The following is a 24,970-nucleotide window of genomic DNA, read 5'->3' on the forward strand; positions in this document are numbered from 1 at the left end:
AGGCTGTTCTCAGTGGGGCAGGTGGCAGAACAAGGAGCCAGGGTTTCAAGATGCAATGGGGGAGGTCTAGGTTGGATAGTAGAACAAACTCTTTCCCTAGGCGGGTGGGGAAGCGCTGGGCTGGGTTCCCGAGGGAGGGGGTGGAATCTCCATCCCTAGAGGTTCTAAGTCCCAGCTTGACCAAGCCCTGGCTGGGCTGATTGAGTTGGGTTGGTCCTGCCTTGGGCAGGGGGCTGGACTTGACCTCCTGAGGGCTCTGCCCACCCCGGGGTTCTAGGATTCTCGGACTCTCGTTGACGCCGGCCGGCCAGCCGCACTCCCCTGCGCCTGGCCGCGCTCCCTGCCGCCAAGAAGTAACGTCGATTCCTTCTCCCCAGGGGCGTACTGCTGCGGGCCAGCGCCCGTCACAGCCATCAAGGAGGGGGAGCTGGCCATGAAGTACGACAGCCGTTTTGTCTTTGCGGAGGTCAACGCGGACGTGGTTTATTGGCTGCTGAAGAAGGACGGCTCCCAGAAGAAAACCATCCACTCCTCCCTCGTTGGCAAGAAAATAAGCACCAAGAGCGTGGGCACGGACACCAGGGAAGACATCACCCACAACTACAAGTATCCCGAGGGTAGGCGGGCGCGTTGGAGGGGTGTCCCAGGACGGGCCCCCACCTTCGGGGCCAGCACTGTGCATGTTCCCGCTGAGCTCCTAGGGCCGGAGAATTCCAGGGCCGGACGGGACCTTGCTGGGCCCTGGGAAGTAGCAGCGGGAAGGAAGGGCCAATCCATGGAGCAGGCTGGCACGGTCGGGCCACTGCCAGGGAGAGAAAAGCCACGTACTGGGGGAGAAAATGGGGCTGGGGGCTCAGGGTTGGGCCAGAAGCTCCTAATGGACAAAGCTTCCCATTGGCCAAGCTGCCGAGGTCCCACACAAGACAGTGGGGGCCCCTGTCGGCCTCGCGGGTCCCACAGCCCCTGTTCACGCCCCCAGGATCCGACCAAGAGAGGGAAGTGTTTGCCAAGGCAGAACTCCAGAAGAGCTCCCTGACGGAGGAGGAGCAAGGCCTGAGCCTCAAGATCAAGGTGTCCGAGGGCATGAACAACGGCTGCGACTTCGACGTCTACGCCGTCATCAGCAACAACACTGCGACCGAGCGGCAGTGCAGGCTCCTCTTCTGCGCCCGCACAGCCAGCTACAGCGGCGCCCTGGGCCCCGAGTGCGGCAAGAAGGATCTCCTGAACGTCACGCTCCTACCCCACGCAGGTAAGACTCCGGCTGCGGGAAGGCACCGGGGAGTAAAGCCGGGGACTCGGGGCAGAGCAAACAGCTCCCCGGGTCAGACCCGTGGCTCCTGGCAGCCGGCCTGGCTCTTTTATACCCAGTGGACCTGCGTGAGTGACCCCCTGTGACAGCGCGTTGGGGTTTTCCCGACTCCTGCACCCCCGTAGTGGCATGGACAGGCTCCCCCAGCCAGTAGAACAGAGGGAGTTTATTGCTTCTCCAGCACAGATGTCATCTGGTTCCAGGGCAGGCCTAGGATGCCTCAGCCCCCCTTGAGATGGGGAGACTGGGCCCCTAAATCCCAGCCCGTTGCCTCGGCTGCTTCCTCCATGATACCAGCCAGAAACTAACCCACTCACTTCCAGCCCTGCCCCCAGCCAGGGCTCCACTCCCCTTCTTCCCATTGTTCTGCTCCCTGGGGGGTAGCTGGTCAGACAGGTTGGAAGCCCCCTTTGCATAATGACTCATCCCCGCCCTGCTGGGCCGTGCTGCAGACAGCAGCCAGCGGGGGTCACCCACAGCCCACTGGCCAGCACAGCAACCAGCAAGGTACCCCCCACTACGTCACACCCCTGAGCCAGGGTGGCCCTTCCCAGCTGCCCGCGCGCTGTGTGATTGGAGCCCGCTGGGCAGGGCGCAGGGCTCAGTCCAGCGTGGCCCCTGCTGCGCTCCCCCGGCGGGGAGGCCAGTGTCTGGATGGGCCAGAGGGTCTGGCTGCCAAGTCAGCGCACGGAAAGGGGCTTGTCTACCGAGGAGTTCGGGGGAAGAACCGGGGGGAGGGGCTCACCTTTGCTTTGGCAGCGACGCGCCCACGGTTCGAAATCCGTGCTCCTCCCGCCGCCAGGGAGCCGGATTCTCCGTTGCTCCGGGGAAGGCCAAGGCGCAGGAGGGAGCTTTGCCCTGTGGCCAGACGGTGGCAAGACGGGTCATTGCGACGTGTCCGGGAAAGGCCAGGGCTGTCGGGTGGCAGGCCAGCTGGCAAGGCAGCTGTCCTCCTGCTCGCTCATCCCCTCCTTGCAGCTGGCAGGACCCTCGAGTCAGCAGGGCTTAGCCCTGCTGCCAGTGCTGGGCAGAATTGCTAAGAACACGCTCCCAGGCAGACACTTGCCAATGGCGCGACAGCTGCACCGGCCCTTCTCTGGGACATCAGAGGCCGCAAGAACCTCGCTGGCACATTAACCTGGCTGGCACCCCAGCCTCTCAGGTTATCTGCATACATTTGCATACGTTTTGCACCCACAGTGGGGTCTGTGGGTGCCAGTGGAGCAGGCATCACTGTGCCTGGATAAAATCCAGTCGTCCAGACGGCGACCCACCAGTGCCCCCTGCTTAGACAACTTCTAGGTTTCGCTTGCCCAAGGCTGGCTCCTGGGTTTGACGATTTGGCCCCAGCACTGTTATTCCTGGCGGCTGAGGTGCAAATCAACAGCAGTGGCAGGGAGCTCGTTCCGGACGGCGCTGGGCAGGCGGGTCCTGGCCTGCTTCGTGCGCTGCGGACAGTTGTCATTCCGCACGGCCGTTTCCCGGCTCTGTTCAAGTGCACCCCAGCTCCGCGGGAGTCAGCAGATGTTCTACTTAATTCAATTACATAACGAGCCAGCTGGGTCATCGGTTCAAGCAAGCGACGGGCTGGCGCAGCGCAGGAATTCGGGGTTTGTGCTTAATCCCAGGCAAGGAGAAAGGTGCCAACATCCCCTGGAGGCAAACCACCAAGCTAAACAGCACCTGGAGCGTGTGGCGGGCTCCAAGCCGGCTTCCTGCTGAGACACGCAGGTGGGGTTTGTCCCGGCGGGTCGCCGCCTCGGCCCCTTGCGCGACTGCCCACCACGGACCTGCCTCTCCGTGCCCACCCCCGCGCAGGCGGGTTCTTTTACAGGCTCCGGCTCTCGCTGGGCTTCTGCTGTCCGTGGTTTCCCGCTTCGGTCTGTCTCCTGTGGATTTGCTCCGAGAACAGGACTCTGGTCAGGAAAGGGGCCGGAAAGGACGTGGGGCGGGACCAAAGCTCCCCCGCTGCTTGCTAAGCACACAAGGGGCTGACCCACAGGGCTTGGTATCGCCCGCCCGGCCCCTCAGAAGAGGTGTCTCTCGTGCTTTGCTCTCTCGCACACACACGGACCCAAGCCGCTGCAGGCAATACGGGTCCCAAAGCCTCTTGCCAGGGCACGCAGGGCTACAGCTGGGTTTAACGGCTCCCCCATCCAAGGGGTTTGCAGCCCGGGAGCCGTGCTCAGCCGCTAGATCTGAGCTTGCAGATCCAGAGCCTTGAAAATTGGCTCCAATGGCCAGAGAGCCTCTGCAGGTCACAGCTGGGTCTCCTAGCCCGGCGGTTCTCAAACGATGGGCCGCGGCCCAGCACTGGGGGTGGGATGTCGGGCGCTGGGTCTCATTCCTGCAGGGGGGCCAGGAGAGCAGCAGGGGGTCTAAGGCAGCTCCCTGCCTGGCCTGGCCCCACAGACTGCCCCCCAGAAGTGCCTGGCAGCAGGCCCGGCTCCTTGGTGGGGTGGGGGGGGGGGTAGCGCACAGGGCTCCGTGGCACCCGGGTCCAACGCGAGTAACAGCGTCCCCTGCGCAGCGCCACTGGCAGAGGAGCCGGAGTGGAGTTTGCAGGGGCCGGGGGATATGGGCAAGAGCAACCCAAGGAAGAGGGGACCCGTGCAAACGAGGCTCAGCAAACCAGGGTGGAAGTGGCTCCTTGACAGCAGTGGCTGTGGCAAGGAGGGTGTCAGGAGAAGGGAAATGGCCTTTGCCGGGCGTTAACCAGCTCAGAGCCACATTCAGCCCCAAGTTGGCAGCACCGGCTTGGCAAATGGACTGTTCAGCTGTCCCCCTTTGCCGTCCGGCTCCGAAATGCTTTTCTAGAGCCCTAGGTCAAGACCAGTCACTCTGCCAGAGGTACAGCCGGCCGAGACCAGAGTCACTCCGCCAGAGGTACAGCCGGCCGAGACCAGAGTCACTCCGCCAGAGGTACAGCTGGCCGAGACCAAAGTCACTCTGCCAGAGGTACAGCCGGCCGAGACCGGTCACTCTGCCAGAGGTACAGCCGGCCGAGACCGGTCACTCTGCCAGAGGTACAGCCGGCCGAGACCAGAGTCACTCCGCCAGAGGTACAGCCGGCCGAGACCAGAGTCACTCTGCCAGAGGTACAGCCGGCCGAGACCAGAGTCACTCCGCCAGAGGTGCAGCCAGCCAAGACCAGAGTCACTCCGCCAGAGGTGCAGCCGGCCGAGACCAGTCACTCTGCCAGAGGTACAGCCGGCCGAGACCAGAGTCACTCCGCCAGAGGTACAGCCGGCCGAGACCAGAGTCACTCCGCCAGAGGTGCAGCCGGCCGAGACCAGAGTCACTCCGCCAGAGGTACAGCCGGCCGAGACCAGAGTCACTCCGCCAGAGGTACAGCCGGCCGAGACCAGAGTCACTCCGCCAGAGGTACAGCCGGCCGAGACCAGTCACTCCACCAGAGGTACAGCCGTCCGAGACCAGTCACTCTGCCAGAGGCAAGGCCGGCCGAGACCGGTCACTCTGCCAGAGGTACAGCCGGCCGAGACCGGTCGCTCTGCCAGAGGTACAGCCGGCCGAGACCAGAGTCACTCCGCCAGAGGTACGGCCGGCCAAGACCAGTCACTCCGCCAGAGGTACGGCCGGCCGAGACCAGTCACTCCGCCAGAGGTACAGCCGTCCGAGACCAGTCACTCTGCCAGAGGTACAGCCGGCCGAGACCAGAGTCACTCCACCAGAGGTACGGCCGGCCGAGACCAGTCACTCCGCCAGAGGTACGGCCAGCCGAGACCAGTCACTCCACCAGAGGCACAGCCGGCCGAGACCGGTCACTCTGCCAGAGGTACAGCCAGCCGAGACCGGTCACTCTGCCAGAGGTACAGCCGGCCGAGACCAGAGTCACTCCACCAGAGGTACGGCCGGCCGAGACCAGTCACTCCGCCAGAGGTACGGCCGGCCAAGACCAGTCACTCCGCCAGAGGTACGGCCGGCCAAGACCAGTCACTCCGCCAGAGGCACGGCCGGCCGAGACCAGAATCACTCCGCCAGTTACAGCCGGCCAAGCCCAGAGTCAGTCCGGTGACACCTGCTGGAGGCTCTGGAGCAGAACACAGCAGGAGTGGGGTGGCTGGCAGCGGTGCTACCCAACAGTAAAGGACGGGAAGTGAAGCAGACCTGCGCATCCCTTTGACAGTGTGGCGAGTCAGACAGGGAGCCAGGGTACATGGGGCTCCCTCCCTGTCCCCAGCAAGTCAGGCAAGAGGTTCTTACAAGGGGCACCAAAGTGCACTGGCATCCCCCCTTCCCTCCAGGGCATGTGCCTAGAGCTCCGATTTCTCGGGCGCTCCTCGGCTCTGCTGCCCTGAAGGGGAAGGGGCTGCGGACCTGGGATGCCAGAGGCTCCGGGGATGAGGAATCAGCTGTTTCTCCAGAGGCGGTGGGCTGGGGGCGGCTAACCCAGCTCTTTCCCCCTCTCCAGAGAAGTCTGTGCCCCTGCGGATTCTGTACGAGAACTACGGCAGCTGCCTGACCCCAGACAACATGATCAAGCTGATCGCCCTGCTCATCGAGTACCAGAGCCAAGAGGCCGTCCTGGGGGTCCGAGACATCTACGTAAAGAACCCAGACATTAAGATCAGGGTAAGAGCTTCCGCGGGCCCCTCCTGCCGCGGCCGAGCGCTTAGGGACCAGGACGCGCCTGGGGGGCAGCCGAGTGAGACCAAGGCAAGCGGCGCAGCTTGTGGCAAGTCCCCACCCAGCGCACGGGCTGGAACGGCTGCCCCGAACTCAGCCTCGCTCTGCTGCTGCGCTGGGGTCGCACCTGCCCTGCCCTGCCCTAGGGGCGTCCAGGGGCCACGTCCCAACTGAAACCAGCCGCACCTCCCTGGCCCAGCCCCGGGTCCCACCTGCCAACCCCTCCCATGCCCCCGGCTCCGCACGCCACATGGACAGGAGGGGCCTGGCCCCTCCTGCTCCCCCCTCAAGTCCACTGGGGGGCCGACTGCTGCGGTGCGGGGGGGGGCTGCAGGGCTGAGCGGTTCGGGGGCAGGCATGGGATGAGTCCACAGGCTGCTGGGGGGGCGGGGCAGAGGACAGACCATAGCAGGAGAGCAGCTGCCTCGTGAGGGGTTAAAGCAGGTAGCTCGTAGCTGCTGTCAGATCGGCAAGGGGCACTGCCCCCCTCCTGGTGACTCCCACCGCCACCGCCGAGCCCACGCCGAGTGTACACACACGGGTACATACATACACGGGTACACACACGCAGGGGTACACCCCACACAGGTACACACACACACACACTCAGGGGTACACCCCCCACAGGTACATACACAGACACACACACACTCGGGTACACCCCCCACAGGTACACACACACACACACACACACACACACACTCGGGTACACCCCCCACAGGTACATACACACACACGCAGGGGTACACCCCCCACAGGTACACACACACGGGTACACACACACACTCGGGTACACCCCCCACAGGTACACACACACACACACACACACACACACACACTCGGGTACACCCCCCACAGGTACATACACACACACGCAGGGGTACACCCCCCACAGGTACACACACACGGGTACACACACACACTCGGGTACACCCCCCACAGGTACACACACACACACACACACACACACACACACACACACGGGGTACACCCCCGCCACAGGTACACACACACACACACACACACACGGGTACACACACACAGGGGTACACCCCCCCACAGGTACACACACACACACACACACACACACACACACTCGGGTACACCCCCCACAGGTACATACACACACACGCAGGGGTACACCCCCCACAGGTACACACACACGGGTACACACACACACTCGGGTACACCCCCCACAGGTACACACACACACACACACACACACACACACACACACACACGGGGTACACCCCCGCCACAGGTACACACACACACACACACACACACGGGTACACACACACAGGGGTACACCCCCCCACAGGTACACACACAGACACACACACACACTCTCCAATGGCCAAAGGAACTGAGGGAGGCTCGCGCTGTGTTTCCGAACAGATCCTGGGGGAGCCGCGGCAGCAGCGGAAGCTGGTGGCCGAGCTGACGCTGACCAACCCGCTGTCCGTGGCGCTGCAGGGCTGCGTGTTCACCGCCGAGGGGGCCGGGCTGACCGAAGGCCAAAGGACCCAGGAGCTGTAGGTGCCCTGCTCCCCGGGGCGGGCAGGGCCAGCCGAGGGGAGACGCGGCGGAAGGGCCCGGCCAGAGGGCAGAGCCCACAGGCCCCTCCGCCGGGGCGCAAAGTGCCCGAGACCCTCCCCACCCGCCGACAGCCACGAGGGCCAGCGGGGGAGCTCCCGGGCCTCCAGACGGGTCGCCCCGAGGCGCTGCGGCCGGGCCAGCCGAGGCCGCCCCCGCAGAAGCAGCCGGAGGGCGGGCCCCGGTGCATGGGGCTGCACGTGTCCCACGCGCCCACTTCACCGCCTGCCGCCTCGAAGCAGGTTTCAAAGAGCAACGAGGAAGCTCTCCCGGCCCCCCCCCCCGTGTCCCCCTCAGGCTGGTGCTGCTGGCGGGGTCCGGGGGACAAGGCTATTCAGTGCCACGGGGCTCCTGGCAGGGCCCTGCCTGGGTCTGGCCCGAGTACCGGCAAGTGACCCCAGCAGGCTGCGGGGACCGGGCTGCCCTGGCCGGTGCCCTGTTGAGCCTGGCCAGCCCCTATTGCCCTGGCCGGCGCCCCCCTGCCCTGGCTGGTGCCCCCCTGCCCTGGCCGGTGCCCCCCTGCCCTGGCCGGTGCCCTGTTGAGCCTGGCCAGCCCCTATTGCCCTGGCCGGCGCCCCCCTGCCCTGGCTGGTGCCCCCCTGCCCTGGCCGGTGCCCCCCTGCCCTGGCCAGTGCCCTGTTGAGCCTGGCCAGCCCCCCCTGCCCTGGCTGGTGCCCCCCTGCCCTGGCCAGTGCCCTGTTGAGCCTGGCCAGCCCCCATTGCCCTGGCTGGTGCCCCCCTGCCCTGGCTGGCACCCCCCTGCCCTGGCCGGTGCCCTGTTGAGCCTGGCCAGCCCCCATTGCCCTGGCTGGTGCCCCCCTGCCCTGGCTGGTGCCCCCCTGCCCTGGCCGGTGCCCTGTTGAGCCTGGCCAGCCCCCCCTGCCCTGGCTGGTGCCCCCCTGCCCTGGCCAGTGCCCTGTTGAGCCTGGCCAGCCCCCATTGCCCTGGCTGGTGCCCCCCTGCCCTGGCTGGTGCCCCCCTGCCCTGGCCAGTGCCCTGTTGAGCCTGGCCAGCCCCCATTGCCCTGGCTGGTGCCCCCCTGCCCTGGCTGGTGCCCCCCTGCCCTGGCCAGTGCACTGTTGAGCCTGGCCAGCCCCCCCTGCCCTGGCTGGCACCCCCCTGCCCTGGCCAGTGCCCTGTTGAGCCTGGCCAGCCCCCCCTGCCCTGGCTGGTGCCCCCCTGCCCTGGCCAGTGCACTGTTGAGCCTGGCCAGCCCCCCCTGCCCTGGCTGGCACCCCCCTGCCCTGGCTGGTGCCCCCCTGCCCTGGCCAGCCCCCGTTGCCCTGGCTGGCGCCCAGCTTTGCTGATTTTGCGTCTCCCCCCAGCGCCGACGCCGTGGAGCCCGGGCAGGAGGCGAAGGTGCGGGTGGATCTGGCCCCCCAGCAGTCCGGCCTGCGCAAGCTGGTGGTGAATTTCGAGAGCGACAAGCTGAAGGGGGTGAAGGGCTTTCGCAATGTCATCGTGGCCCCGCTGCCCAAGTGAAGGCCCCGGGCCCCGTCTGCTCCACGAGTCCCCTCTGCAGAGCCAGCGCCGAGTCAGAGCCCCGCCCCCGCCCCCCCACCCCAGTGCTGCCAGCTGGCCCGTGCCAGGGCTTCCTCTGCCCGAGAGCCAGCCCAGACCGGAGCTGCTCCTGGACCCGCTGGCCCTGGGCGTCGGGCCCGTTATCAGCCGGCCCCACTCACCTGGCCAGAGCAAATCAGCCCAAAGGAGGAGGGGGAGGGAGAGGACCCCAGGGCAAGACCCCCCCCCCCCCCGGCTTCCTCCCACACATCTGACACGGTGCTCGGTGGCACGACCCCTGGCCCTGGCCGAGCACAGACTGGAGAGGGACGGTCCGCGCTCCCCGCCCTCTGCCGCTCCCCCTGCGGGATCTGCCTCCGCGTGGCTGCAGAGAGCACCAGGTTCCTCCTCGCGGGGCCCACCACCCGGCCCCCTCATGCCCTCTGGAGATTCTGGGCTGAGGGGGAGACTGGCCCAGAGGTGCCCTCGCATCCCCCCCTCTGCCTGCGGCTTGTGGTTATGCCGGCACGGGGAGGTGGGGAGGGGGAGAGGGAAGAGGGGTCCACCTGCCGGAGGCGCTGGGGAGTTGGTTCCAACACGGGCCTTTGTGACCCCAGGCCACGTTCCACCTCCGCTCCAGCCCCAGCTGGGTTAGCAAAGCCCAGGCTGCCAGCCCGGCCACAGGAAGGACGCTAGACAATCGTCCCTCGCCCCCAGCTCGGTTTGTCTCAGTCTCCGCGGCACACGGGGTCCCCCTCGGGCAGGGGCCCCCAGAGTCCCAAGCGGAAAGCTCTGGTGAAAGCAGCGAGGAGACAAATAAGGCAGCCGGGGCCGTCAGACCCGTCCGAACACCCCGTGTGGAAGGGGCACGGTGGGGATTGAACCTGGCTCAGCCTGACGTGCCAGCAGCCGGCTCTGGGGTCCCTACCATGGCCCTGTATGTGCTAACCTCTCCCCCCCCCCCGCCCGACGTGCTAAAGAGCCAGTGCCCCCACCCCTCTCCCGAGCCCCACGAAATCCCTCCAGCCCCAGCAGAAAAGGCCTTCGCAGGGCAGGGGGCCCGTCCTTGGCAGTGGCTCCCTCTGGAAGGGCAGGGTGCACCTGGCAGGCCTCCCCGTCCGGGCAGTGCAGAGCCACGGGGCCTGTCCGCTACATCGGTGCGCAGCGGAGGGTTAATAACAATCGGCTTGGCCTGGTGGGACCCATGCTCCGAGGATGCTGGCCGGGGGTAACGGGGCGTGGGGAGAGGCAAGGCCTCCCTGGGCTCTCCTTCCAGCCCTCCCTAGCATCTGTGTGAACCAGGAGGCACTCCAAGAGGTCTGAAAAGTTTGCCGGTTCAATCCCGCCACCCCCCCTTCTTCCGGCATAGACACCAGCTCGAAACGGCCCTTTCCCCCGGCTGTAAATACTCCGCTGGGAGGCAGAAGAATGAACTAACCCACCCGCAGGAAGCCAGACACTTGCACGCAGGGCCCGCGCCCGCTGGTACCAGTCGGCGATGGCGGGAAAGTGCTTTTGGAAAGCAGCGAGGCAGGGAAAGGCTCGCACCGCGGGAGCCGGCCTGGGTGGGGCTGCGATGTATGTTCTATCTAACCTCCAATGTACAGAGAGGGGCCTGTGCTCACTTTTCTGGCCCTTCTCCTGGTGTCCCGCCAACGGGCTGTGCGAGGGCCAGACGGACACTGGCAGGGACACAGAATAAAGTTACTTTTTCACTTTCAATCTCAGACTCGCTGCGTTCTTTGCGTCCCGCCCCACGGGGCGCCCATTCATCTCTGGCTCGCAGCCGGGTAGGTGCAGGGGGGTTTGTCCCCTAAATGCAACATAAATTTGCTTTTTCTACCCTCTCTAGGAGAATTAATGCTCCCAGTAAAATGCTGGTCCAGGGATATTTCTATATCAGTTGATGCAGGAATCCAAGAAAGCCATTTTCTGAGTTCCCTCTAAATAACTCTCTGTGCGTCTATAACTGCAAAACCAATACATTCAGCAGCAAACAACTACGTAAACAGTCACGGCTGTTTGGGGGCTGGTCATCCCCTTGCAGAATGCTGAATCGAGCAAACCTCAGACTGGAAAACCTTAACTCATGCAACCTTAACTCTGCCCCCTTGCGCAATGCCCCGACACACCCCACTCACACACACGCCTTTCTCTGCCCACTCCACGGGTGCTGACACACAAGCTCCTCACCTTCTGCACCACATTCACGCTCCCCTGCAGGGCTCCAGCAAACACTATTGAAAGACAAAAGGCAGGGAGAGGAAAGGTTGCTCACACCAGCTTCTCGCTCCTCAGGAGCCCGTAGATTCCAGGTGCAGGCAGGGTATTAGGCTGGCTGACTAACTCGTGGAGGCAAGAGCTGGGCCTCCTTGGTCGAGGAGGGAGTGGGCTGGGGGTGCAGGGGCTGGGTGGGAGGGGGGCTGCAGAGCTGGAGTGCCAGCCTGGTTCCCCAGTGCTGAGAGGGGCGCCCTGATCCGGAGGGGCCAGATCCAGGCAAGCTGGGGGGCAGATACGGTTCCCCCTTGCTTTGCTAGCTGAATGCTCTCCCAAGTAGGCGGCAGCAGGCCCAGCTCGCCTGGAGAGGAGGCAGCCGCTAGCTCCGAGTGGCAGTGGGGCGCAGCGCCTCCATGGAGCCCATTGTGGCAACAGAGCTGGCCGGCTAAAAACAGGCCGGAGAGCCGGAGCAATGGCTCAGGCTGGCTCCAAACCCGCCTGGGTCCCTGGGCATGTGCCTGGAGGCTGGGCCAACCCACTGCCTGGCTACCTGAGCTCCGCAGGGAAGAGCCGCCCCAGCGCCAGCGGCGTCGGGCCCTCCGCAGGAGACAAGCGCACCCCTCTCCGGCGGCCAGCCCCGGGGGGGCAATAGAGCAGGGCCGGGCGGCTGCAGCCATTCCGTGGGAGGTGGGAATTTCCAGAGGGGCTGGGACTTGTCATTTCCTCCCCACTCCACGTCCACAAAGCCCCACGCCAGAGCTCCGAGACCCTCCCCCCCCCCCGATCCTAGCACCTCCCGCCTGGCCTCTGCCCCCGTGCCCCTGGATTCCAGAGCGTCACCGCCTGGCCCTCGGAGACGCCGGCGCCGTGAGCAATCACATTCCACCCGACGCCGAGAGAAATCTCAGCCGCGCTGGGAGGGAGACCAGCTCCCGCTGGAGAGCGAGGCCGGCTCGCCCAGGGCCAGGCCAGGGGCCGGAGAGACCCGCACACTCAGGCTTTCTCCGGATTCTCCCCCGGGTGCTCTAGCACCGGGCAGCTCCACGGATGCCAGCGGTGATGGGAGAGGACCGGCCTAGACAACGCGGAGCAGAGCCACAGGGGGAACACGCCAGCCCCACATTTGGCTGTGGCTCTCCTCCCCCCACGGCCCCACCGGGGGCTAGCACAAGGCGAGTTTGATCTCTAAAGAGCTCAGCGTGGACAGGGCTTCCAGCCGAGGGCAGCTGCATTCCCTGGCAGCGCATCCTGCCTCCTCTTTGTGCTCCAGGGATCGCTGCGGGGACGGTCTCTGGCCAGCGTTAGGCAGGGGGACAGAGCAGAGGATCAGAGGTGGCCCATTTCTCAAGACTCCATAAGAACGTCAGCACGGCCAGGCCGGCTCAGACCAAAGGTCCCTCCAGCGCAGGGTCCTGTCTGCCCACGGTGGCCAGGGCCGGGCAGCCCAGAGGGAGGGAACCGAACAGGGAATCCTCGCGGGATCCCTCCTGTCGCCCACTCCCAGCCTCTGGGAGCAAACTGCAGCTGGGGACCATTCAGAGCAGGGAGCCCTGGCCCCACTGTCTCACGCTGGAGGATGGGTCTGGGCCCACCCTGGGACAAAGCCAAAGCAGCCTCTTGCGCACCCGACTTGGCCCAGACAGCGGCCCCTGAACGCCAATGGGGGCTGTGAAAGCTGTTCCTCCACCTTGGGGGATTTTTCTTCCCCTCCCTTCTACGTCCCATGGAAGCACCCACCCCCAACCCTCTGCTCCGGCCCTGACCTCCCAACTCCCTCCCAGATCCCACCCCCTTTCCATCCCACACCCCCCCTCCTGCCCTGGCCCCCTCCCACTCTCCAAATCCCTTGACCACAGCCTGGAGCTCCCTGCATCCCAAATGCCTCTCCCCACCCCAGCCCCCTCCTGCATGCTGATCCCCTCATTTTGGGCCCCAGCCCAGAGCCGAGAGCGCGGCCCTGCTGGGGGGCTGCAGTGGAGAGCAGAGTTCAGTTTGGTCTCTCCAGGGCCACCCCAGGGGCGGGCGAAGATGCTGGACATCCCTAGCGCTCCCGACTTCCAGCAGCAGCTGGCTTATTGCTACGCCGACCAATACTGCAGCACCTGCCGCCCGGAGCCTGATGGGAGCCAGCTCGGTGCCCTTCTAGGGCTGGTGTCACCGTCCGGCGCCACTAGCTCCAAGGCCTCTTTGGCCCTGAAGAGCCGAGGCCGAGGCAAACATGGAGCTCTCAGGGGCCAGGTGAGCTCTCAGCCTGTCCCATAATCATCCCCCACAGCGCTGGAAGGCTGGGCCTCTCCAGAGCAGCTGAGCAGAGGGGAAAGGGCCGGGAGCCGGTGGGGTAACGCAGGTTGACACGAGTCCCAGAGCCGCCCGTGTTTGTGCCTTCCCATTGTGAGTTCACGTGGAGGGAGGGTAACGTGCCCGCAGCCTACGAGGCCGGTTTGCTTTGGGCGAGGAATGCGCAATCCACGCCAGATTAGATCTTCCAAATGCGCCCTGCTGACCCCCGCCAAGCTCCTCTCCCCTATAACATGTCACGTCAATGCAGACCGACCGCACGGCTGGAAAGGGGGGGGGGAGGCTGGGGCAGATTTAAGTGACGCCGTCAGCCATGGGGGAAAGGAGGAGATTGTGAACACTCCCTCCCGTGTTCCCTGGCAGCTCAGACTGAAAGCCTCCACGAGCAGAAACAGACGCTAGAAACTGACAGGCGCTCGTCTTAATTCCCTCTTTTCAGAGGAGGGAAGGACTCCTGGCGGGAGCCAGTGGGGAATTCTCCAGCTGCAGGGTGGTCTGACAGCGCACCACAGCAGCACAGGGTATTAAGCCACGGGAGGTGTGATTTCAATTCCTCCCTCCCGGGGCATTACTTGCTCTTTGCGGTTAGTTAAATGCGGCTAACGAAGGAAATGGGGGTGTTACGACAAGAGGAAAGCTGGGAGCTTACGATGAGCAGACAAACTGAGTGCTGCGTGGAAATCCTATTAGCTGGGACCGGGAGAAAGAAAAAAACCTTCATCAAGAGTTGAGATCTCCCCTCGCACACCCAGCCATAAACCTGTTATTCCCCCGGAAGCCCCCAAGACAAGGATGGAAAAGACCAAGCCGCATGGGGCTCTGATCCCACCTGTGGCGTAGCGGGGGGGCTCTCTGCTCTGTAACTCGGTGCCCCCCCGTGCGGTGAGGTGTGATTCCCACTGACTCACCCACATGTTGTGATGTAGTGTCAGGACCTTGCTGGTCGCTGTGCTTGGGCTGTGGATGACCCCTACTGGCCTCTGTCTGTGAGCACGGCCCAGCAGGTGGGCTGCCTAGGTCACCTAGACAAAGACCCAACCGGTCAGACCGGTTGAGGGCAGCTAGGGAACTAAGGAAGTGAGGGTGCGGGGGAAGGGGCAGTTTCCAGCTGGAATCATGGAGACGGACTAAGGAGGGGGGCTGGGAGTCAAAGGGCCGAGGCACCCCATCTCAAGGGGTGCCCAGAATCCTGTAGTCATGTCACGTCTGTGCTGTGCTGTACCCTGAAGGAGCAATAACCCCTCTCTGTTCTACTGGCTGGCGGAGTCTGTTCTTGCTGCTACAGGGCTGCATGATCAGGGGAACCCCAACTCGCTGTCACATCACTGTGATGATGCAGTCGGGGTTCCCCCCAATCCTGCACCCCCGTAGCAGCAAGAACAGACTCCACCAGCCAGTAGAACAGAGAGTGGTTATTGCTTCTCCAGGATACAGCCCAGCACAGACGTGACGTGTTTACAGGAGTCAGGGCCAGGATCTCTCAGACCCCTTGAGATAGGGTCCCTAGGCCCTGGATTCCAGCTGTCTCCTTAGACTGGTTCCTCCATGATTCCAGCCCAAAAACCTCCCCCTTTTCCCAGCACACACCTCCTTTGTCCAGCCTCTTCCCTTAACTTGTAGAACGGGTTTTAGCCACCGCCCTGGGGTGTAAGGCACCCCCTGCTGGGCCCTGCTTCCAGACAGCTGCCAGTGGGGGTCCCTCACAGCCCACGCACAGCAACCAGCAAGGAACTTACACTACACCACAACCACCTTCAGGGGCTAACGGCCGACCTCCTCCCGGCCAGCCCCGCTTCTCTCCTCCCCCCATCTGAGATCAAGTGTGTCCGGTATTCTTTTGGAAGCCACCTGGTAACCCTAGTCACACTGTTGACTCAGATTTAGCTTGGGGCCCGCTCTGATCCCTAGATCCCTTTCTGCAGGACTCCTTCCTAGACAGCCACTGCCCATTCCGAGAGACGCGGATTGGTCCTTCCTCAGTGGAGCACTTTGCATTTGTCCTTATTAATCTTCATCCTGTTGACCGCAGACCATTTCTCCAGATCATTTTGAATGTTGACCCATCCTCCAAAACACTTGCAGCCCCTCCCAGCTTGGGAGCATCTGCAGATACCAGTATCTAAATTGTGGATGAAGACATTGACCAGGACCAGTCCCAAAACAGAGCCCTGCGGAACCCCCCTTGTTCCGCCCTTCCAGCAGGACTGTGAACCGTTAGTAACAACAGTTAATAGTAATAGTACAGGGGGGCTGCTTGTTTTAAAAAGCCAGAGGTATCTGTGCTCCTGGAGAAAGGAACGCTAGAATCCTAGCACACTAGAACTGCAAGGGCCCTCACGAGGTCCAGTCCAGGCCCCTGGCCTCCCGGCAGGACCAGGCACCATCTACATCATCCCTGCCAGGTGTCTGTCTGATCTGCTCTTCAATATCTCCAGGGATGGGGATCCCAGGACCTCCCCAGGCAATTTATCCCCGTGTTTCACCACCCGGACAGGCAGGACGTTTTTCCTAAGGCCCAACCTAACCCTCCCTTGCTGCAGTTTCAGCCCCTTGCTGCTTGTCCTCCCGTCACTTACAGGGGAATACGTTTTGTCAGTTTTGTCCCCGATCTGTCTCGCTCCTTGAGCTGGTCCCTAAGGAGGAGCGATGGCTGGGCAGATGGGGGCTGTGGCTGCAGACTGATGGGACTGACAGGACAAGGCCCAGGACGTGGCACGCTCCGTCTGCCAGCCAAGGCACGCTGGGCTGGGCACATTTCTGCCTTTCTCCCAGGATCACTAGGGTCTAAAGTTCTCGGCCCAGTTCAGCAGCCGGGCCGGGGGCCCAGCTAGCTGTGAGCGCTGCCCTCACACAGGGGTTTAGGACCCCGCTGGCGGGTCTGAATCTCTGCCCTGCCCCCAGCTCAGTGAGCGAGAACGCGAAGCTCGTCAGCCGGCTTACGGTGCAGGGGCAGGAAAGCAGCTATTCCTTGCCCAAGTCCGTCTGTCCTCCTGCCTGTCCCTGAGCACTGGGGGAGACCTCCAAAGGGCCCCTAGGCAGCCAGCTACAGCCAAACACGGAGGACCCCGTGGGGGAGGGGGGAGGCTCACACAGAGGCCAGGTTTGCGTGTGGTGGGTTGGGCTGGCCGGCGGGGGGCAGGCAGCGGGATGGAGTTACTGCTCCGTGAGTGGAGGGCGGTGCTGGGGCAGCACACAGGCAGCGGGGGACGGGGACGGGGTGGTTTTACCTCTGACCCCTGCGGTGGCACCCGCTCACCTAGGCTGCGGGCAACGAAATGGGAGAGGGGCTCAGATTGTTCCTGCTCTGTGGCTAGCCAGCCACCTCCCCCGCAGCCCACCAGACTCTGTTAGTTTAAAGCTGGGGCGGGGGCCACTGACCCACAGAAAAATCAGTCGGGGGCCGCACACAAGAGCCAAACAAAACCAAAACCCCCTCCTGGACATGGCCCCTGAGTGACGAGAAGGCCCCTCCCCCCATTCCCCCGCGCTCCAGCGCCTAGTGGGGCGCAGGCCAGTAGATTGTGATCCCGTCCTGCAGTTGGCACAGACTCCCCAAAGCTTGGTGGCGGGGGAGGGGGGCGGAGGGAGACCTGAGCCTCAGGGGCTGGATCCAGGATTTAGGAAACTGTTCTGTTAATGCCAAGCCCGCCCTCCCCAGACTGCTCCAGGGCTGGCAGGGGAATCACAGAACACTAGGACTGGGAGGGACCTCGAGAGTCAGCGAGTCCAGTCCCCTGCCCCTATGGCAGGACCCAGCACTGTCTAGACCATCCCTGATAGACATTTATCTACCCTGCTCTGAAATATCTCCAGAGATGGGGATTCCACAACCTCCCTGGGCAATTTATCCCAGTGTTTGACCACCCTGACAGGTAGGAACTTTTTCCTAACGTCCAACCGAGACCTCCCTTGCTGCAGTTTAAGCCCATTGCTGCTTCTTCTATTCTCAGAGGCCAAGATGAACAAGTTTCTCCCTCCTCCTCATGACACCCTTTTAGATACTTGAAAACCGCTATTATGGCCCTCCCCCCCCAATCTTCTTTTCTAAACAAACCCAATTCTTTCAGCCTTCCTTCATAGCTCATGTTCTCTAGACCTTTCATCATTCGTGTTGCTCTTCTCTGGGCCCTCTCCAATTTCTCCACATCTTTCTTGAAATGCGGTGTCCAGAACTGGACACAATACTCCAACTGAGGCCTAATCAGCGTAGAGCAGAGCGGAAGAATGACTTCTCGTGTCTTGCTCACAACACACCTGTTAATGCCTCCCAGAATCAGGTTTGCTTTTTTGGCAACAGCATCACCCTGCTGACTCCTATTCAGCTTGTGGTCCACTATAACCCTAGATCCCTTTCTGCCGTACTCCTTCCCAGACAGTCGCTTCCCATTCTGTGTGTGTGAAACTGACTGTTCCTTCCTAAGTGGGGCACTTTACATTTGTCTTTATTAAACTTCATCCTGTTTACCTCAGACCATTTCTCCAATTTGTCCAGGTCATTTTGAATTCTGACCCTATCCTCCAGAGCAGTCGCAACCCCTCCCAGCTTGGTATCATCTGCAGACTTAATAAGCACCCTCTCTATGCCAATATCTAAATCGTTGATGAAGATATTGAACAGAGCTGGTCCCAAAACAGACCTCTGCGGAATCCCACTTGTTATACCTTTCCAGCAGGATTGAGAACCATTAATAACTACTCGCTGAGTACAGTTATCCAGCCAGTTATGCACCCACCTTACAGTACCAGCAACTTGCCACTGAAATAAGCCAGCAGGACTGAGCACAGGAGGGCTGACGACGACAGTTTTACAAAGTCATTTTTCAGAGAACTGTTCATTCATTAAACCTCCTGGGTTCACCCTTCCATGGCAGAGAAAAAGGCGAGACAGTCACTTATGGTGCTGCAGCAATACTGGCACGCACATGAGGGAAATACATTTCGGCTCCCTCTCCAGAAGGGAGGTTGGATATTTGTCAAAGCTGACAAAACATAGTTAGGCTCCTAAGCTGGACTGAAAACACAACTACACACTGGCATCTGTTCACAACCCCTGGAGACGGCTGGCATTCCGGGACTAGAGTTTAAGAGAATCACAGACCACCAGAACTGGAAGGGACCTCGAGAGGTCGTGTCCAGCCCCCTGCCCTCACGGCAGGGCCAAGCATGGCCTAGGAGAGGTTACAACCTGCATTCTTTTCCTAGCTTGAAAGGAGCCTTGCTCCCAAGATCTGAAGTCTTATTCTTGATTTCAAAACCCGGCTCTGACTCTACAGTGCTGCACTGCCAAGGCTGACTATCGGCGACAGCAGTTGGGGGTCATTCTAACATGCCAAACAGCTAAACCTCCATTCAATTGTAAAACACAAAGCCAAGCAGGTTTGGCGTGATTCTCCAAATATCAAGATTGCAGCGCTTGTGCGGCAGCAGCCTGGTGCTCTTATAAACGTCCCTGGCTCTTGCCAAAAGGCCAGATTGAATGCAGCAGCTAACGCAGAGGCCTGCAGGCTGACCTGTACATACCAGGCTTGAAATCAAAAAGCAGAGTGCAGGCATGGAGGACAAGGCCCCGCATACGGACTGCAGGATGACCCCTCTCCTAGCACGAGAATAGTGCCCCCCCAGTTCCTCACTTCCCCTTCCCTCCCTCCCAGAGCTGGAACACTGCGAGGAGTGGGGACGGAGCGCAAATCCAGCAACTTGCATGCTCAGAAAGTGGTGGGAGTGGGAGCAGTAAGGATGTTAAAATTCGATTAATCAACTAATCGAATAGTCGACAGAATGTCCATCGACTATTCGATTAGTCGATAAGGGCACCTCCGCTTTGAAGTGCAGCAAGGGCCTGCCTGGCTGTTGCTACAGTTCAAAGGTGGACATGCTGCGCGGCGTTCTACTCCAGCGGGGGCTCTGGGGCAGCTCAAAGAGTGACGCTCGGCATGGAGCTGGGGGCCAGCGGGGGACTCCCCGAGTCCCGGCTCCACGCAGCGCTTCCGCTTTGAAATGGACAGGAAACCGGGGACTCTTGTACATTTCAAAGGTGGAACCTTGCCGCTGCGCCCCAGCCCTCTCCCACGGAGCTGGAGGGAATGGGCTTTTACGCCGGCTTCCCTCAGTACCCCGTCCCCTCCCCCTGCCTCTTGCAGATAGAGCCAGCAAGGTGGGGGGGAAACAATTAATGTGGCGACTATCCGATATGCTTTTGGAGGAGCAGGAAATCGGGGCTCTGCTGCCCCACGGCGCGACACACACGTGGGGCAGGAGGGCAGACTGAGCCAGAGGTGGCAGCCATTGGCTGCTGTGGCCCGCTGAGGGGAAGGAGGACCACTCCTGCAGCCCACCTACTCTCCATGGTTGCCCACCCCTGCTCTAGCTCCTAAGATGAATTTCCAAGTGAGTAGGGAAATGAGAGAGGTCTCCTCACAGTCAAAGGAAGGGTGGCCAACCCGACTGCCTTCCATGGCAGTCAAAGCAGCGCTGAATTGTAAATATGCCCTGGACTGTTACCTTACCACCCCTTGCTGATTACATGGGTGTGAAGGCATCCGTCCATTCAGACATGAACTAGGCCCCCCTCTCTCTCACCCCCCCCAAAGTTATTCCACCGGCACCAGCCCCTCGTAGCATGGATCTTGAGCAGGATTCTAACTACAGGGTAGTTACTGACCCATTTCCCAGTTAGTGGTCGTTGACTGGGAATGACTCCGCTCCGCAGTAGAGCCCATTGGAGTGGAGGGGTTTTCGGGGTGCTGATGAGCTCAGACAATCGTACAAGCGGCTAAAGGTCAGCTGGCAATCTGCCAAGCTCAAGTGATACCTCCCAGCTGCAGAGCTCCTCAGCGAGGACTCGCTTGCCGCCCCTGCACGTTCACCTGACTGCTCTAAGCAAAGCAAAACCTGAGGATGCCAGTGCAAAATGGAAGCTCACAATGAAATAAACCCAATACCATTCAACAACACCCTCTTTATTCAAAAATAGATCTCTGAGACATTTCAGAATATACTGCTGCCACAAACGGCAGCCTATACTTCTAAATTAATTCCTAAATCAATTCATATACAGATTTATGCTTTTTTTCTTCTTTTTTTAAACAGACGCTTCAGGGAAATCCAATAAATCTGCACCCAGTTCACCGGGCATCCTTTGCCGCCCCCCCCCCCCCCCCACATTAAAAACCACAAGACTATTTAAATTACGCAAAATAAAGTAAAACACGCACAATTTTTGGAAGAAAAATCAAAGCATTTCCATTTAAAAAACAAACATACAACTTTCTCACAGAAAATCCAGCCAAAACAGCAATTTGAGATGTGAACACTCATTTGTCTACATAATTTCTATGACAGTTTTGCTTCATTTTTGTCCTGAAATGGTTATGTAGTCAATCACTGGTCAAGAACAATACAGAATGGGGTTAGTGCTACTGAGCTGGGACAGGATAGAAATGCATCTTCTGGTTTGTGTTTACGGGTCGGGGGTGGGGGTGGGGGTGGGGGTGGGGAGGGATTTTTTTTTGGCCAAAGCAGAGAGTGCACGGTACTTTATGGTCCAAACATTCAGATGAAGGGCTGTCCACTCACATCAATTCATGGAAGGGTATAGTTCTGCCCTCAGGAATTCTCCTCTGCAACAAGGGGAAAGCGGACTCCACAGCTGGGCAGTAAGGAGACAAGAATAAAAGGGCCAATATGAAGTGCATGAACTTTTCACAAGGTGAAATGCTCGTTTATTCAGTTCCACTGAATGCTGAATAAGCCATTAAATTCCCTGCCAAATAAATTAATGAGCGCACAGAACAAGCTTTGTATTTCTATAGGTTTCCTCTGCCTTTGAAAAGAGCAGCTTACGACCACAGGGACGCACAAACAAAGCACAGGGCTCTGCCTTACTGGTTCCAGCCTCTATTACAGAACCTATACCTCCCAATGAAGTGTTTCCAGCAGCTTGTGAAGCCTGAAAAAAGTGTTTAAGTCCAAACCAAATGGCCGGATTGGAATGGTTTGCAATGAGCAGGCAGGCCTGCTGGACAGAATGAATACACAAAAACGTAACCCTGTCGACATCCAGGGCAGTCCTAACATTAGCTAGTATGATAATGGAATCAGATTTGCTAGTTTTTAATTTTTTCCCCAATAAAAATCAACTCACATTAATATGGGATATGAAAACTACATCCATCCTCCCAATATATGCATGCATATGATACTGACGTATGACATACCTGGTGTGTGTATACAGATACACACAGACCCGTATAAGTTGATACCCTTGGTAAATAAAATATTTATACCACATTTAGCTTCAGTCTATCAAATTAACTTATTTAACGTAAGGAGACAAAATTCATAGAACAAGATTTCAATATAGCCACTCCCAAGTTCACAATGAAAGGTACCTGAGAGATCACTTGTTTTATTCCACCACACCAACCTCTTGGCTTATTACACGTCTGTAGCCTTTTCATGTATATAACACACAGGGAAAATGTGGTATAAATATAATACAAGGAAGTTGGAATAAAATTCACTTCTACGTATGCCCAGTACCCTGTTCTACACTGCTCAGCCGAGTGCAAATTAGGAAGTTCTCTCTAATTCATAAAAACAAGTTTTGGAAGAAATTCATTCATTTCTACTGCCCATTCTGCGAGTCTCAGTGCATCCACGCATGCACCATACCAAACAGGAATCACCTTGAGGGCATTCCTGAAAGAGGAAGAGCAACCAGCGATTTAACAAAAAATTAACCGTACTGTTGCTCTGTGGACACGCCCCCATCCCAGTACAGTGTAGTCCACCCCCCAACGCACAATAACCACTCTACTGCTTATGGATTTGACCTTCAGAAACCCAACCTACAGACAAAACTGATTCAGAAATAATCAGACACTTTTATAGAGGAAAACAACATTTCTTGGAAAACTTTCAAGATATATGTACATGATTCCTATACGTTCTGCGGGAATAACAAGTGCTAAGAGCAAACGGAAACTAGTCTGAGTACAGAAAATGTGAGAAAAGTTTCTTTTCAAAATATATATGGACTCTATACCCACGCCCTTCAGAACATGGACATACACACTCTCTACCTTCCCCTCAACGTGAGACACTGTACACAGAGAGCGCGCATGTGCGGCTGGTAGGCTGAAAGTAGGGTCTGTATGTTCATTCCTATGGTAGGATTTCCAGTCAGCGTGAGAGCTTTCTTACTTCTGCTGGTACTAAGGGGAATTAGTAAATGCGGGCACCATTAGTTCTAGTCAGTCGAAAATAAATCACCAGCAGATGGCAAAGGTGCCAACCCTCCTGTAACGTTGGGCAGCAGCGACAGATCTGGAAGGCTTTGGATGTGAGATTTCAACTCCTTGCGGACTTGGGTTACCCGAGCAAGCTTCTGTTTATACTCCTGCAGAGAGGAGACAAGGAAATAAGATTAGAAACAGATTTTCACAACATGAGCAGAGTGTACATCCTGCGACTTTAACAGGAGAGGTTTTCTGGAGAAGATGGATTACTAACTCAGAACAATCATTACAGGGTGTTGTAACTATGGTTTGTCCCAAGATACTAGAAACAAGGTGGATGAGGTAATCACTGGATTTATGGGTTGTTATAAAAATCTGTAACTGATGACTTCCCTTTTTGTTCTGGGGCTTATCACAAAAAGCTGGGGGTCACCCAATGAAATTAACAAGCAGTATTTAAAGCAAAAGGCAGCATTTCTTCACACAGCGCACAGTCAACCCATGGAACTCCTTGCCAGAGGAGGTTGTGAAGGCCAAGACTAGAACAGGATTCAGGAACTACATAAATCCACGGAGGTTAGGTCCATCAGTGGCTATTAGCCAGGATGGGTAGGGATGCTGTCCCTGGCCTCTGTTCGTCAGACGCTGGGAATGGACTGCTGTTGATTGATTCCCTGTTCTGTTCACTCCCTCTGGGGCACCGGCATTGGTCACTATGGGAAGACAGGACCCTGGGCTACATGGACCTTTGGGCTGAGTTAGTCTGGCTGCTCTTAACAGGCCACTCTACCTGGACTGATCCCTTAGAATACATTCCAACTACTCATGCTAAACAAGTCTTCCACCTTGTATTTAGCTGTAATGCTCAGAGTACTTTTCCCACCTGAGAGAGCTATATGGCTAGAAAGCTGGTCGCTCACCAACACAAGTGGCTCCAATAATAGGTATTACCTCTCCCAACTGGTCTCAACAATAATTACCGGCAGTCTAGTCATTCCCCGTGTTCCCACGAGTCCACGTTCCCAACATGGGACTGACAGGACGGCCACAAACATTAGCATTCCAGAGCCATAACTCTCGTCCTACTGCGAAGGGGTAGTGGCCCCCAGGGCCTGCGTCAGATGTGTGGCAGAGTGCACGCTTAAGGCCAGGAGAGACCGTTAGAACTTCAACGGCACTTAGCACGCTCAGGCCAACAGCCGAAATGAGACCAAGTCAATGAGCACCGCTAGAGGGACCTGACTATTGCCCACGGCCCCTGCAATGCCAAGGAAGTGACTTCTCCCTGGCAACGAGGTAGGGCTCCCATCGCTGGTCACTGCAGAAGACACTTTCTTCAAACTCCATCTAAAAATTCAAAGCGAATCTGGATTTCCTCTCAGATTTTTAGCCTCACTCCTATTTAGACAATAAAACACGACAGCCCCATGCTGACGTTGTGGCCGTCACAGGCCTCCATTCCGTACAAGAATGTCCTACAGCGCCCTCCCGCCTGCAGAATGGCAACAGCCTTTACTCCACACGCATTACGGAACGACATTCTGAGCAGTCTACGTCCACACTCCCTTGTGGGACTATAAAAGTAGCCAAGGATAGAGGGAAATCGTTACCATAAGCCAGCCAATGTGTGTTATTAGCACTTAGCACATATTAGGCACCTGATTATTAGCCATAACCACTGTAGCATTATAAGGGAGCAGTGATTCAAATGATGCCCAGAATCACTAAGCGCGAACGAGGAATCGGAGGGTCGCAGTCTCTGCTAACATCAGAAATGGGCAACAGCAGGAGAGCAGGATGTAGGACGGGTGCTGACGAGCAAACCGGAAAGGGAGCCTCCTGAGAGCTAGCAGCCAGGGCTGGGGCTCCCAAGTCCAGTGAGTGAGTATTTTAGAGCACCAGGGAACTTGCCCTTGAGTCCTACAGCCAGAAGACGACCTGGGAAGCCCGGAGGAGGATGGGGGGGGGGGGGGGGAGTGTCTGTCAGAAGCCCAACCGCCTAGGAAACCACCTTCCATCACCACATTATCCGGTCCGGTAGCGACTTTTAGCGACTGACAAGCCAGACGAACAGGAGTGAACGACCCAGCCCCACCCATTAACTGTGGAGCAGGATTCCTGGTGGAGCACTCGCCCTACGTACAACAGCACTAAGATAGCA

The 24,970-nt window shown here is 59.2% G+C and overlaps 3 protein-coding genes across 4 annotated transcripts in view; 2 read left to right on the plus strand and 1 right to left on the minus strand.

Moving 5' to 3' along the window:
- TGM2 (transglutaminase 2) overlaps positions 1–10,777 on the plus strand; it is a 51,961-nt gene extending 41,184 nt beyond the window's left edge. The window contains exons 9-13 of the mRNA XM_075900810.2: positions 378–617; positions 980–1,252; positions 5,745–5,905; positions 7,358–7,494; positions 8,881–10,777. Coding sequence (XP_075756925.1) covers positions 378–617; positions 980–1,252; positions 5,745–5,905; positions 7,358–7,494; positions 8,881–9,037 — 968 coding nt within the window. The 3' untranslated portion in view covers positions 9,038–10,777. The remainder of the gene's footprint in view (positions 1–377; positions 618–979; positions 1,253–5,744; positions 5,906–7,357; positions 7,495–8,880) is intronic.
- Positions 2,381–5,738, plus strand: LOC112543916 (uncharacterized). The gene is made up of 4 exons (XM_089769808.1): positions 2,381–2,425; positions 4,130–4,270; positions 4,305–5,108; positions 5,143–5,738. The coding sequence occupies exons 1-4, from the start codon at positions 2,381–2,383 to the stop codon at positions 5,431–5,433; spliced, it is 1,281 nt and encodes a 426-aa protein (XP_089625934.1). The 3' UTR covers positions 5,434–5,738.
- Positions 10,778–20,508: 9,731 nt separating the features above from the next.
- RPRD1B (regulation of nuclear pre-mRNA domain containing 1B) overlaps positions 20,509–24,970 on the minus strand; it is a 51,298-nt gene continuing 46,836 nt past the window's right edge. For both annotated transcript variants that reach the window (XM_075900803.2, XM_075900802.2), the window contains exon 7: positions 20,509–22,970. In XM_075900803.2, coding sequence (XP_075756918.1) covers positions 22,821–22,970 — 150 coding nt within the window. In that variant the 3' untranslated portion in view covers positions 20,509–22,820. The remainder of the gene's footprint in view (positions 22,971–24,970) is intronic.

Source organism: Pelodiscus sinensis, chromosome 17 (assembly GCF_052426305.1).
Source record: "Pelodiscus sinensis isolate ZL-2025 chromosome 17, ASM5242630v1, whole genome shotgun sequence".
Classification (NCBI taxonomy): domain Eukaryota; kingdom Metazoa; phylum Chordata; order Testudines; family Trionychidae; genus Pelodiscus; species Pelodiscus sinensis.

Excerpts from the sequence above, each read along its gene's own strand:
- LOC112543916 (XM_089769808.1), top strand. The coding sequence starts at position 2,381 with ATGGCGCGACAGCTGCACCGGCCCTTCTCTGGGACATCAGAGGCC. Across the intron at positions 2,426-4,129 it reads TCTCTGGGACATCAGAGGCC|AGCCCTAGGTCAAGACCAGT; the intron begins GCAAGAACCTCG and ends ATGCTTTTCTAG. Across the intron at positions 4,271-4,304 it reads CCAAAGTCACTCTGCCAGAG|GTACAGCCGGCCGAGACCGG; the intron begins GTACAGCCGGCC and ends ACTCTGCCAGAG.